At 37.4% G+C, this 15,809-nt stretch overlaps 1 protein-coding gene across 1 annotated transcript in view; it reads left to right on the top strand.

Annotated features, from left to right (window-relative positions):
• The window catches only part of Med13 (mediator complex subunit 13), a 93,091-nt gene that overhangs the window by 13,430 nt on the left and 63,852 nt on the right, over window positions 1-15,809 (top strand). Inside the window, 2 exon segments of the mRNA XM_059271417.1 lie at window positions 13,892-14,037; window positions 14,726-14,923. Of these exon segments, the coding sequence (XP_059127400.1) occupies window positions 13,892-14,037; window positions 14,726-14,923 (344 nt within the window).

Raw genomic sequence — 15,809 nt, 5'->3', positions numbered from 1 at the left:
TGCCGCCCCCGCCCCCGCCCCCGTGATTGAAAACATCTGTAACTCTAGTTCTAGAGGATTTGACACCTTCTTCTGGCCGCCACAGGCAGCAAGTACAGCAAGTGGTGTGCATACATATATGCAGGCAAAACACCTTACAAAAATAAATACATCTTTGTTGTTGGTTTTGTTTTTAAAGCATGATCTCACTGTAGTTCAGCTGCTCTGGAACTCGCTATGTAGACCAGGCTAGCCTACAGTCACAAGAGATCTGTCTACTTCTGTCTTCTGAGTGCTGGGATTAAAGGCATGCTCCATCGCACCTGGCTTAAATAAGTCTTTTTTAAAATTACAAAAAGATTATAAAATTGGTTTCTGAGTCCACCTTTTTGAATTTTCATTCCTTTTGTTTTCAGTTATACATTACACTCTTGTGTTCAGATACATACTGATGCTTTTGACTTCTGAGCCTTTCCATGGGTGTTTGGTTTTGTTTAGTTTGCACCTTGCTTTATCCACTTAACCTTTGTCTACTAACTAAACTAATTCTCACCATGTTAGCGCCTCAGATCCTGTTGCTGTCTCTCTGCCATTCTCTGTGTCTTGCCCATTGCTGTCCAGATGGAGGAAGTGTCATGAGTCTAGAGAGGGAAATGAATGTGCTCATTTAGCCATGCAACTACTGGAAGTGTCTTCTTCATTTTCTTAGGAAAATCTCTTACATGATTGCTAATAATTGACAGTACTACTTGTAGTTGGAGGTTTCCATGAATCACACAGATTCTACTTGCTGTTTACACAAGTAATTGAGCACTAGGGTTTTTCCGTGGGATTACCTAATTGAGAAGGGAGGCTACATTAAAACTTTCATTACTGGAAATATTGTGTGTTGCATTGAATTACTTGCAGTTGTAGTTGTATAAACTTGATTTTAACCAGAAAAAATGAGTTAAATGCTGGTTTTCAAATCATTGGAAACTAAAACATTTTAGATATCAGAACTTCTGATACTTTTGGATTAGGGATGCTTACCTATATGAGCATTTTATAAAACAATAATGAAGATGTCAGGGGGAATGTTTATGCTGTGAACTGACTTGACCCAAGCAGAAGAGAAAATAGTCCCTGTCTCCTTACTTTTTAAAAACAAAACCAACAAGCTAACAAGGTCTTGCTATATAGTCCACCGTGGCCTAGCATCGAATTCATAATCCTGCCTCAGCCTCATACGTGCAGTGATTGCAAGCATGTGCCATCACACTTGGCTGTCTTTTTTTCCCCCCGCCCAGTATGAAGATTCTCTTGGGGCTGGAAATAGTGTTCAGTGGGTAAGAGTTCTTGTTGCACCTGAGTTCAGATCCTAGCACCCATGTAAAAAACTGGGCATGTTCTAGAGCAGGTCTTTTACCATAGCACTGTGAGGAGGTGGAGATAGGAAATTCCCTAGCACTTGCTGGCAACCTAGCCTAGTTCTAGATTCAATGAGAGACTCTGTCTCAAGGGAATAAGATGGAGAGCAATAGAGTAGAACATCCTCCTCTAATCTCTTTGCTTGCTTATATACCGCATGTGTACAACACGCACACACGCGCACACACACACACACACACACACACACGCACACGCGCACACACACACGCGCACACACACACACGCACCTGTGTCTGTCCATGTCTGCCTTGTATCTCTATGTCTGTCTTTCCCTCCCGTTTGTGGATCCAACCCAGGCTGCATACATGCCAGGCAAGTGCTCTCCTCACTGAGTTGTATCTCTAGCAAGCACTTTGTTGTATTTGTATTTTGAGACTGCCTTTCTAAGTTGCCCAGGTTGGCTTCAGACTTGCAATCTTCCTGTGTCAGCTTCTGGAGCAGTTGGAATTGTGGCATGTACACCACATGGTAAATCTGGGGAGTTTCTCACTTCTAATAATCTGGACATAGAAGTAGTTAATTTGTCTAGTAATTTCCAGGGACAGAAATGGAGTCACCTTCTAATGATGCAGCAAGGATGGGTATAAAGGACCCTTAAATTTATAAGAGTAATTAGCCATTGAAACAAATTACTCTTCAGAAAATTGGATGAAAGAATATCTAGTATTTTATCTTAAATAGACAAGGCATCATTCTGTAGTACAGTAAGATTATAAGCAAATGGGATGTTATAAAAACCAGTGACTTTCCACCCTTGTGATGCTTGAGAGTATATCTGAGTAAGACTGTCTTGAATAAGAGTATTACTGAGTTTGTGTTTGGTTAAGCTTTTTGTCGTGTTGAATCTGTTATAACCTTATTGCTGAGTGGGCAATTAAGTTTGTACATTTGGCAAGGTTTTTGTTTTTTTGAGCAAGGTCTCATTATGTTGTCCAGTATGGCCTCTAACTCCTGGTTCAATTGATCTTCATATCTTACCTTCCTACTAGTTGGTATTATAGGTAGGTCTCACTGTACTGGCTTATAACATTAAAGAAAGTTTATCCATTTACCTGTCTATTTATTCATTTGTATGTATGTGAGTGTTGGTATTCATGTACATAGCAAGCACATCTGTAAAGGTCAGTGGATATCTTTTGGAAGTTTGTTACTTTCTATCACGTAGCTCTTGGGAACAGAACTCAAATTATCAGATTGAATGATTGGATGGTAAGTAAACTTATTCACTGAGCCAATCTCCCCGTCTAACTTAGCAGGTTTTTTAAATGCTTCTAATAAGGTATACAGAATAGAATGACATTGATACGCAACTCTTGTTTGAGACAACCAAGACAACATGTTGTAGAGTATATTGCCATGGGAGATTTTGCTGAATAGCAGATGAGATTATATACAATAGTATGGAATTTGTGGCTCAGACTAATCAAGAATTTGTGATGGTGATCCTCATGGTTCAGTTCAGTTCATAATGTTAGGTTTATAGGTAGGGTCCACCATATCTGGCTAGTATTTGATTTTTTTATTTTTTTTATTTTTTTTATTTTTCGAGACAGGGTTTCTCTGTGTAGCTTTGTGCCTTTCCTGGAACTCACTTGGTAGCCCAGGCTGGCCTCGAACTCACAGAGATCCGCCTGGCTCTGCCTTCCGAGTGCTGGGATTAAAGGCGTGCGCCACCACCGCCCGGCTAGTATTTGATTTTAATACATACTGTAATCTTATCCCAAATCTTCAGTTGTAGATATGTAAATTTTTATGAAAAAATTTTGCTAATTTGGTCTTTTGACATCTTTATTTTATATATGATATCTGTAGCCCCAATTTTAAAAGGCAACATAGAGTGATTATTATAAAAAACATACGCATGTGTGCATGCACATGAGCATAAACACATGCTCACACGTGTACACACACACACACACACACACACACACACATACACATGTGTAAATACAGGATAGAATAAATAGTTACTAGCTGTAGATAAAACAAAAAGGAGATAGGATCAAACCTGTAGTTCAGTGTGTTTTTATCTTGTGTCCTGGAAAGAACCTGATCCACAAAGATTAAGGTGTTCTTGGATTTTGTTTTGTGGGGAAGGAGATGAATACTTCATGCGTTTGTGGCAAATGATTGTAATTAGAATATTAAAGCTGAGCGTGGTGGCACATGCCTGTAATTCCAGCACTCCGGAGGCTGAAGCTGGAAGTTGAAGATCAGCCTAGACTACATAGTGAGACTTATCTCACCACAACTTTCCCTTATTGCCTAAAAAAGAAGGAAAAGAATATTAGGGTGAAATATTGGAATACAGTGCTTTTTTTTCTTTACAGATATTGTAGACCTATATTGTTTAATATGATAGCCACTAGCTACTTGCTGCTATTTAAATCCAAGACATTTTTGAAATGAAAATTTAAAAAAAAATTATTTCCATTTCATGAGCTACATTGTAAGTGCTTATCCTGTATAATGCCTGTTGTTCTGTATAATAGTAGTTCAGAGGTGGGACATTCCTATCATTGTAGAAAGTTCTTTTGGATGGTGTTGCCCTTATAATTAAAAGAGTGCTTTTAGTGTTTTATACAAGCAGTTGATCAAGTTTTTTTATTATTTATTAAAAATCAGTAGGCAACAGAATATGCTTTAAATTGCAGTAATAAAACTGTTTATACCTACACATGGCTTTTACTTTGTCTCCTGATCTCCAAAATTAATTAAAAATGAGCATCAGGACATGTAAATCTCTCCTGGAAAGGAATTAGTAGCAGTTAATAGGTTTAGGATGTTATTTGTTCTTTGGATATCTTACTACCTCTGAAAAGTTGAAGTGAGGAGGTATTGCTTTGTGTTGTCCTTATTGTTTGCAGAGAGAGTGTCATGCTTATGTAGCCCAGCCTGGCCTTGAACTGAAGAGCCTTCTACCTCAGCTTCCTCATTGCTGGGTCTCTAGGCATACATTGCTATATTTTTTTTAACTGTTATATTTCTTTGTATCTCCTTAGGTAGCATGAAGAAATAAGATGTAAGCCACATTAAATTTTCTGTTAGACTGTTAACTGAGCTCGGTAATGTGTTTGATAGGCTTAGGTGAATGTGCATGTGTACACCCCCCCCCCCCCCCACACTAAATAAAATTAAAACAAAACCCAAATCAGGTAAAACTAATTTAATAATATTTTACTTAGTTTGGTACACTTGAAATACACTTTAGAGTGTAAATCTACAAGAGATACCTTTTGAGATAGTTTATATGTTTTTGTGTGAGGTCTTTGAAATCTAGTGTGTTTTTCTCCTTAGAGCATATCTTAATTTGAATTGGCCATAGTTCAAATGATTATAATTACATGGTGATTGTCTAACAACTAGATTCTAGAGCTTTAAACTTAACTTGTTAGTGTTGGTTGGTTATTACCTAGTACCTGGTGGTTTCCTCTTGGAACTGATTGTGTCCTCAGTTGTAAGTGTGTGGTAGTCCCAAAGTTACCCGTATCAGGATACACACTGTCTACCAATTTAGCCTAGGTATTTCAACTGTCCAGTTCTCCCTTCTGTAGTTCTTCTAAGGGATTTGTTCTTCTGAAGTCTGATCTTACATGGTGGTAATACCTATACCCTGATGTATTTTGCTCTGATACTCCAATCATTAGGATTTTTTTTCTTTTTTCTTTTTGGTTTTTGAGACAGGTTTTTTCTGGCTGTTCTAGAACTTACTCTGTAGACCAGGCTGGCCTCAAACTAAAAGAGATCACCAGCTTCTGCCTCCCAAGTGCTGGGATTAAAGGTGTGCACCATCACCGCCTGCCTGAATCATTAAGATTTATATAGCTTTTAACATTTTCATCTTTTTCAGGAATATTTTGAGAAAAATTAAGTCCGAAGAATGACTTTTCTCCTCTCCACTGATTTCTCCCCCCCCCCCCATTGCTGTTTTCTGCTATAATTCTTGGTATTGACTCATCTTTTTTCAGGTATTGCTTTTAATATTGAGACTAATACGCTAATAATATTGAGAATTTTTTTTTAATGAGGAAGAGGGCAAGAGGACACCTAAGTAGGACTGATGAGGCACTGTTCAGAATTAGACTTTACTATTTGTAAGTGCAAATCTTAAAACAATCCTATTACTTCTGACTTTACAAGTTATGAAACATAAAGTACAGAGCAGTTCAGTAACTTCTACAAGGCTGCATAGAACTAAGGATCGGAGCTGATTGATAGGACATGAAAAACAAAACTTGTTTTTTTTTGTTTTTTTGTTTTTTGTTTTTGGTTTTTTGAGACAGGGTTTCTCTGTGTAGCTTTGCACCTTTCTTGGAACTCACTCTGTAGCCCAGGCTGGCCTTGAACTCACAGAGATCTGCCTGGCTCTGCCTCCCAAGTGCTGGAGGCGTGCGCCACCACCGCCCGGCCAAAAGAAATTTTAAGCCCTATTAAGCAGATCGTTCTATCTCATACACTTACTTTTTTTTTTTTTTGGCGACAGGGTTTCTCTGTGTAGCTTTGGAGCCTTTCCTGGAACTCACTCTGTAGCCCAGGATGGCCTCAAACTCAAAGAGATCCCCTGCCTCTGCCTCCTGAGTGCTGGGATTAAAGGAGTGCACCATCACCGCCTGGCTCACATCCTTTTTAAAAGTAGTAATAAATAGTAAAAGCAGAATACTTACAAAAAATAGCAAAAAGAAAGCATTGAAGAAGATTTCAAACTGTAAACTGTAGAGTAACAGTTTTGCTCTCTAAGGATTCTTTACTATATAATGTTCAATATTATGTTCACTAAATGTATAGACGTACATAGAAGATGCAGAGATATGTTCTTTGGGATTTTAGTATAGCTCCTTTGTTTATGGAGATATATTAAGAATGCCTGATATTGCTAATTAATGTGGTTTGCAAAGTTGCCTGAGTGTGGAAATGATCTGGAGAATGTCCAAAAATTACTTTGATAGTAGGGCTGGGGCTGTAGTTGGTAGAGTGGTTGTCTAACAACACAAAGTCCTGGGTTCAGTCTGTAGCACTCCTACATTTCGGAGGTGGAGGCAGGAGGACCAGAAGTTTATGGTTGACTACATAGTGAGTTTGAGGCAAGCCTGTGCTGCATGAGATGCTGTATCCAATAAATAAAGGGAAAATTATTACTGGTGCTGGTGTCTTAACCTGAGCCTGTGACATGGGCTAACCTTAATTTATAAATTTGAAAACTATTAGCTGGGCATAGTGGCACATGCTTTTCTTAGTATTTGGAGGCAGAGGCAATCAGATCTCTGTGAGTTTGAAGCCAGCCTGGTTCTACATTGTGGGTTCCAGGATAGCCAGAGCTACAGAGTAAGACTCTGCCTCAAACAACAAAAAACAAAAAATCCAACCAAACAACAATTAAAAACAATAAATAAACAACAAATTAGAAAAAATTAGAAAAATTTAAAAAAAAGGGAAACTATTGAATTCATAGAATACAAGTATGTGGGAATTGAGATACTAGGCTTAAAATATTATAAAACACATATAATAAAGTTAGTCATTTTTGCTGGTTTTCAGTATTACCCGGCATTAAGGAAATTGACATTGTGCTGCCTCTGTCATCACTATCTATCTAGAATTTATTCATCATCCCAGACTGAAAATTTACCCATAAAATAATAACTCCTTTTCTCCCACCCCTTGATCCCTGGCAAACCACTTTTCTGTTTTCTGTAAGTGTCCTAGGTACCTCATATGAGTGAAATTATATAACATTTGTTGTTTTGTGTCTCATTTATTTGTCATATCTTTAAGTTTTATCCAACTCGTAGCATGGGAGAGATTTTCTTTAAGACCAAATAATGGTCCATTGTATATGTAGAGTATATTTGTGTGTCCACTTACTAACTGGCATCTGAGTCATTCCCACCTTTTGACTACTTGTTATAAACACGGGTGTGGATGTGAAAATATTTCCTTGGGTCCCTGCTTTTTATTCTTATAGTTACTACTCAGAAGTGAAATTGCTGGATCGTATGACCAATTTTAAGGTTAATTATCTGAAAAATTGCCATACTATTTTCCATTGTGGTTGTGGTGGTTTACATTTTCATCAGCAGTATAAAAGTTTCAGTCTCATTGCATCCTTAACAATGCTTGTTATTTACTGGTTGTTGTTAAGAATCATTTGGTTGGTGTGAAGTGGTATCTTAGCATATTTCTAATTTGTATTTTCTTAATCACTACTATTGGTGAGCATAATTTTTTATTGGCTGCTTATTTATTCTCTCTGGGAAAATACCAGACTCTGTCTATTTTTAATTGTTAGGATGTCTATGTTTTATATTTATTTTTTTTTTAAGTCAGCACTTCCTCTAACTAATTTTATGATATGTACATGCATGTTTGTGTGTGTGTGTGGAATCATTCGATCAATCTTGGAGATCAAAGCCAGGGTTTCATATGCTAGACTACTGCTGTACCACTGAGTTACATACAACCCCTGCCCTAATTTTGTGATTTTAAAGTAGGTCATAGCTTGGTGTGGTGGCATACGCCTTTAATCCCAGCACTAAGAAGATAGGGACAGGTGGATCTCTTGTGAGTTCAAAGCTAGCTTCGTCTACACAGTGAGTTCCAAGACAGTCAGGGCTACATAGAGAGACCCTGTCTCAAAAATAAAAACAAACAAAAAAACATATCTTATAACCCTCTTTGGTCCTCAAGTTCTGTACCAGCAAAATGGAAGATTGTTTTTCTGTAGCTTCTTAAGACAAATGCTAAAAACAGATCAGATAAATTACTTCCTAGTAGTGTGCATGTATATATTAATTAAACCCATTCTAGCAAGCTGGATGTGGTGACATACACCTGTTAGCCAATAATCTTGGTACTTTGGAAGTGGAAGCAGACGATGTGAAGTTTGAGGCCATCCTACACGACTAGTTCAGTGCTACTCTGAGAGACATAATGAGACCCTGCTCAAAAACAAGCAAGAAACAAAAACAAAGCTCATAATAGAAGAAGTGGCTTTCATTCTTTGTTTTTCTAAGATAATGTCTCACCGTGTACCCAGGCTGTTTTTTTTTTTTTTTTTTAAATCCCTCTGTTTCCTTTTCCCAAGTATTGGGGTTGTAGGTATGTGGTGCTTACTACATTAGTCCTAGAGGAGAAGAGCTAGCTGTGATCTTGAGTCGCCGCCACCGTTGTCTTATTTTTTTGGTGTGTGTGTGTGGGTCATCTTAGAAAATAATCTTTTAGAGGTGTATGAGGTAGCTTAGAAGATAAAGGCACTTGACCATCAAGCTTGATGACCTGAGTTTGATCCCCAGAACCTATGTGGTGGAAAGAAAGAACTTACACCCACAAGTTGTCCTCTGACCTCCACAAATGTACCGTGGCATGCTCAAAGTCCATACACACACAGAAAATATGTAAAACAAACAGAACCCTTTTATTTAATTTCAGTATATGATCGAGGAACATTTCTGTAGCACAGAATTGTTGAGGTTCATCTCTGAATTCTGCCTTACTGGTAAATAGAAAACAAAGAGTAGTCTTTACTTTCCTTCAGAGTAACTAACAGTGTAAGTTCCTTGGCTCATCCTTGTAGTTACAGACATTTATTCACTTTTCCTTAGTCCTAACCAGACTACCTCATGAGATGATACTATAAATGATAACATCTCTCTCTGAAAGAGAATCCATTCTGAATGTAGTAAGTACTAACCTAAAATTCTCTGTCCTTCAATGTTCTGTGACTAGAATATTGCTTTCAATATGAGAATCTTAAAAGTATGAATCCTATTTTGGAAAATTTCTCCTCAATATAATACACAAACTCAGTTTATAAATCATTTTGTATTACAGTTTGATCAGAGTATATTGGGGTCATTTGCTAGCAGTGTGGGAGGGATGGCTTTCTTTGCTATCAATTGCTGGGATTAAGAGCTGCTGGTAAACAAGTATTGCAGATAGGCAGTAGGAAGTAGGAACGGTGCCGACTCTCTGCACTTTGGAATATTAGTTTTTCGCAGAGATTCATTGGAGACTAGTTGATTACATTGTACTAGAAAGCCAAATTTCCTTTTCTAACTTAAAAGTTAAAAGAGGCCAGAGTGGTGGCTCAGCACTTGCCACCAAGCCTGATGACTTGTTTGATCTTAGAGGCTAATGTGGAAGAAGAGAAGTAATACCTCCCAATTGTCCTCTGACTCCTACAAGCACATGCATGTGCACATACCACATACAGACTAAATATAAATAAACTGTAATTTAAAAAAGTTAAATGGCCCAATGCTCATTGGATATAGATTATTGGGGAATTTGAGAAATGGCCTTCATGCTTTTTCTTTTTCTTTGTGTTTTATACTGAGGATGGATACTTGGTCCATGTTAGATACCATTTTACCACTGGGTTACATACCTAGTGCCTCTTTAGTTTATTTTGAAACATGGTTTCACTGAGTTTGCTGAGGCTGACTATGAAAAAATAATTTAGCTGGGCAGTTGTGGCGCATGCCTTTTGTCCCAGCACTTGGGAGGGAGGCAGAGGCAGGTGGATCTCTGAGTTTGGGGCCAGGCTGGTCTACAGAGTGAGTTCCAGGATAGTCAGGGCTACACAGAGGAACCCTGTCTCAAAAAACAAAAACAACAAAAAAAGTAATTTGTTTCCTATTAATATTTCTTTTTAGAAATGAACACCATAGAAAGCAGTATTTTAGAGAATGTTATTGTTTAGAAGAGCCATTGATACAAAGATATATATTCAGGTTTCCAAACCTGTCTTTTTTTTTTTTTTTTTTTTTAAAGTTTAAGAACCTATGTCTATTTTAGGTTATTGCTTATGCTTGCAAATATTTTTTGGAAGTATTTACTATAGACATTGAAGATTTTGCTATTCAGTGGATTGTGGAGATGACTCAGGTCCTCAAAAGTGCTTGCTGCACCTCCCTGTTATGCACACAAAAAGCCAGGTATGCTGATGTGTGCTGCATTCCCGGTGCTGTAGAGGCAGAGACCAGAAGATCCCTGGGCCTTGCTGGCCAGCCACTCTAGCCAAACTATGAACTCTAGGTTCAGTGGGAGACCCCGTCTCAAAAATAGGTAGAGAGCAGTTGAAAAAGACACCTGACTTTGATTTGCCTGCACACATACATGCACATGTATGTACACACATGTACCCCCTACACACAATGTTATATTGCGTTACCAAGTACAGTTTTTATAATGGAAAGTGGGTGATGAATTAGGGCCAATAATGAAATCTTACACTGATATTAAAGTTAAAATTCTTTCTGAGGTATTTATAAATTGACAGGGAATTAAAGAAATTTTAAGAGATTAGGATGTGGAGACAAGTATGTGGCAGATAAGAAATTTTCGTGGGTTAGGTATCATGGTTTACACAGTTTGGCAAGGATCAGATTCTAAAGGGCCTAAAGTGCTGTCTGTGTTAATGCTTTTGGATTTAGTCCCGAACATTTTGGGACAGTTATATGATCATAATTAATTTTCAGAAAGATCCCAAGCAGCAGTGTGAAGCAAGGGGGCAAGTGGGGATTCTGATAATTACTCAGACCTTAGAGACTTAGACTTCACTCTTGCAATCCCAGTACTTAGGAGGCCAAGAAAGACAAAAGGTTCCAGAGTTGGAGGCATCTCTTGGTTACATTGTAAGTTCTATGCTATTCTGGGATACGTAGTAAACCATAATGAACAAAAAAGTATTTTATTATTTAATAATAAAACACCCCTAGTTGACATGTAGATCTATAAATTATTAATATTTTTAAGAGTTAGAATCAGTAGGAATTGGTAGAAGCAGGGAATGATGGAACAAAGAAAAATTTGTATTTGTGGTTTAGAGCATTGTAGAGAGGATAGATTTGAAAATAGACTTGATAAGTTATAGGAAAGTGGTTCAGATATGGACTTTATGCTACAATATTTAGTGTGTATCTATGCGCCATATCACTTTGTGTCAGAGACTTACTGCAGACACAATATAGAACAAAGACAAATTCCTCTTTCACTAGAGGTTACATTCTGGGCCAACTGTGAGATATAAGTAAAACTATGAAATGCATTTACATGATGGTGATGTTTGCTTTAGCAAAAACATCCCTCACCCCCCCAAAGAGAGGATTTGGAAGCAGTATAGATTCATTAGTGAAATGCCTACTTAGAAGAAATTATTTGAACAGAGTCCCAGAGGTGACTTCAGAGGGGTTGAGGAACAAAACAAAAACTGAAGGTGCAAGGGCAGGCCTGTTGAAGGAACACCGGGGAGGCCAGTGTGTGAGAGAAGAGCAATCAAAGACCAGACCCCCAGAGATGAAGGGAGAAGTGATGAATCTTGCAGGTAGGTTGATGGCTGTCAACGGGATACTCAGAACAACCTTGGTGACGGGATCCCATTTCTGCTCTCTCTTTAGGAATTAAAATTCTGTTGTCAGTACAGAGTTCCTCATGTTAAGGCATTTGTGTAACGTTCTGTACTTGGTTTTTGGTACAGCACTTGACTAAGTTCATGGCCCAGTACAGTGCCATGGCACTTAGCAAAAAAAAAAAAAAAAATCTCTGGAATGAAGGAGTAACATTTGCTCTCATTTAGTAGCTTCATGTGTAGTACATAAGGATGTGAATACAGCACTGTTTAATGAAGAGTTGGTGTGTGGGTGTGGGTGTGGTTTTATTTTTAAAACAGCATTTGGGGATGGGCCGGTGCTTAGTATGTTCTTGATAGTACAGGTACTATTACTAGACGATCCTGGCTAGCAGTACTGCTGGGTTGGGTAACAGTAATCAAACTGAGTTTGCTGTAAATGGACACTGGCAGTGGAGATTTTGGAGATGAACAGCTGTCAGAGCTATTAAGTTTCTTTGCATATCTTGGCTTGATGACTCCTTTATCATAGTATCTATCTATAATCTTAATAATTCCTCAGCCAATACCTATTCCAATAAAGTAAGCATTTTAATCAGGAAAAACAAACTTAATTTAGGTTTTTCTTTCTCTATTGAAAACTATTGTTTAGCCCTGGAGAGGTGGCTCAGTGGTTAAGCTGGGTTCAATTCCCAGCACCCACATAGCAGCCCACAGCAGTCTGTTAACTCCAGTTCCAGGTAATCAGATGCCTTCTGGCCTCCGAGGGCACTGTATATGTGTGGTGCATAGACACACATGCAGGCAAAACACCCATCCACAGAAAATAAACAAAAATATATTTTTCCTTCCTTTTTTTTTTTTTTTTTTTTTGGTGTGTGTGTGTGATGGTTTCTCTGTGTAGCCCTGGCAGTCCTGGAACTCACTCTGTAGATCTGATGGGCCTTGAACTCAAGAGATCCACCTGCCTCTGTCTCCCGAGTGCTGGAATTAAAGGTGCATGCCACTACTGCCTTTTAATTTTTACTACTACTTCCTACTTTTATTAGATCTCTCATAACTTTTACTGTAACTTAATTCTTCATGCCTTGACTTGTCCTGAAAAAATTAAGTAGGGCTCGTACATATACATATATATACGTGTGTGTGTGTGTGTGTGTGTGTGTGTGTGTATACATATAAAATATGTTATATGTGTATTTTATATATATTGGTTTTGAGTTGATTAATGGTCATATTTTAAGGAACTGGCTTTAAGATAAGTGCTTAGGACAAATGTGTGGGAAAGGAGATTTTTAGTGTACACTGCTTCAGTCCCTTTTTTGTCACTTGACTTTCTTTTGACTTAAAAATATATCTGCTGTCCTTGAGAATGTATTTTGTAGGGTTAGATAAAACACATTGTTTACCTCTCCCAGCTCACTTGTCTCAGCTCTGAGAATTTATTTTCCAGTTTGCTTATTCATTTGTACCCACATTTTATTTCACATATATCTTCAGTTCTAGGATACTTATAATCACTCATTTACGATTCTGGAATGTACGTGCGTGTGCCCCAACTTTTTCTTTAAAAAAAAATTTTGAGGTTGTATTGGTAGTCCGTTTTGCATTAATTCCCCCTTCCTTGACTTGTTTCTGTGGTCATATAATAATTGCATATGTGGTGTACCTAACTTATTTTAACTGGTTGCTTAAAGCTATTTGCATTATAAACAGTGTTGTGAAGAACACTTTTTATCTTTGCTCATACCCACAGTTTTCCCCTCTACAGATGACATTCCACAGCTAAAGTATGCATTTTTGTAGAATACCTTCTTAATAAAGCAAAGCATGTGGAGTGGGAGTGTAGCTCATCTAGTAGAGTGCTTGGCTATCATGCATGATCCCATATGTTCCCTGGATCCAGGATCACATAAACAAGGCATGGTGGCACATGCTTGTAATCTCAGCACTCAGGAGATGGAGTTAGGATGATCAGAAGTTCAGTCATCCTTGGCTACATAGCGAATTTGAGGCTAGACTGAAATAATGTGAATTTTTGTCTCAAAATAATTAAAACATGAAAAGCAAAGCAAGTTCTTTGTTATTTTTTTGCTATTAATCATCACTAAAATATAACTTTTCCTTCTTTATTAGTGAACACTTGTCCTGCTCTTTCACCTTTTTCTTGCATGGAGACAGCAATGTTTGTACCAGTGTGGAAATTAACCAACATCAACCTGTATACCTTCTCAGTGAAGAGCATGTCACCCTTGCTCAGCAGTCTAATAGCCCATTTCAAGGTAGATTATTCTCATTTCATTTAGTTGGAAATTAAAACTTTCATGTTAACAATTATAGTAATAAGACAAAATAAGTATCATTAGTGACATTATATTTTTATGAATGGGAATATAACAGTTCTGTGTTTTTTGTTAATAGCACATTATGTTATATATGTGTTAATCATTTTAAGGCTGTGTTGTGTAAGCGAGGTTTAGCATAGCTACCCGGGGGATCTTTTGATGTCATTTATACCATGAATTACTGAAATCAAGTGAAGTTGTTTTATAAGGTTACTGATTGCTTTTTAAGTCCTGGAAGTATCTACTATTTTAAATATAGTGTGTGGGTTTTTTAAAATTTATGTGGCAGAATTCATAAATATTTAGACTTAGGTATCCATGTTCTTCAAGTTTTTTTTTTTTTAATGAGAGTCAGAATAAATTGAATGATATGCACATATTTCCAGTTCATTTTGAAATGCTGTTTACCTTTTGATTTTGGGGTAGGCATATTTTAAAGAATTTTCAAAATCTTAGCATTGTATTTTATATTAACAATAATAAAGTATAATACATTGGCTTTCTTGGTGTGATCATAATGAATTTCCTTTTTGAATCAGATTTACATCATTGCAACAGTGTTTATTATGATTTTTATTTGCTATGTAACAGTCTTTACTTACATGATATCTGCTTTGGTTTCTAGTTATCTTAAGTCCATTTGGACTAAATGGCACTCTCACAGGACAGGCATTCAAGATGTCTGATTCAGCTACAAAAAAATTAATTGGTGAATGGAAACAGTTCTATCCTATTTCATGTGGTTTGAAGGAGATGTCTGACGAAAAGCAGGAAGATATGGATTGGGAAGATGATTCTTTGGCTGCAGTGGAAGTTCTTGTTGGTATGGAGTCTGATACTAGTCTGAAGGGGAATAATAAATCATATGTGTTTTAGTTAGATTTTGTTTAATAACAAACAGCTCCATTGGCATTCAACACCAAACATTTACTTCTTGCATATTACGTAAGGGCTACAGCTTGGCTGTGATGGCTCTATGTGTCTTCTCATTGTCCGATCTAGGTTAAAGGAGTACCCAGTATCTGGGACACAGTGTTCTTATGAAAACAAAGGAATAATAGGGATCAAGCCTAACTATGCAAGTGTATTTAAAGCTTCTGCTGGGATGTGGCATATGGTACTTTTGCTCACATTTAATTAGACAAGACTGGTTACGTGGTGAAGACAGTTATTGAGATAGAGGAACATATTCTGTTGTCTACATGCTAAAGAAGAGGGTAAGAATAATTGTGAAGGAGTTAATGTCGGAGGCTGGAAAAGTTGATAACCTGTTTTATTATGTATAGTGTTCGCATATTAGTAAAACTTTTTCCTTCAGTAACAGAAAATATCCGTAAGTACTTCTGGCTTTGGTGTGTTCTTCTTGAGTCAGTTCTTTCCAGATTAGCCCTAGTCTGGATGTCTTCATATTCAAGGATGCAGGTTAGCAAGGTGATCTTTCTGGGCATATTAAGCACATAGCAGAAGCAAGATGTTAAAGAGACTGCACTGATCCTTCCAAGCATATTTAACTCTGTTATGATGTGGCATGCAGTTAAAGCCTGACAGTATGTAAAGACATGGGAGGCATGATAATGTATAAGTGACCAGATAATAGGGATTAGTATTTACTGTAGTTAATGGACTCTAATAGTAATGTCACATGTAAGGATTAACTCATGGGAGTTTTGGAACCAAGGCTGGCCCTGGACTCAAGACTCTCCTACTCA

Source organism: Peromyscus eremicus, chromosome 8a (genome assembly GCF_949786415.1).
Source record: "Peromyscus eremicus chromosome 8a, PerEre_H2_v1, whole genome shotgun sequence".
Taxonomy (NCBI): Eukaryota; Metazoa; Chordata; class Mammalia; order Rodentia; family Cricetidae; genus Peromyscus; species Peromyscus eremicus.
This window is presented reverse-complemented; position numbering and strand designations above follow the sequence as displayed.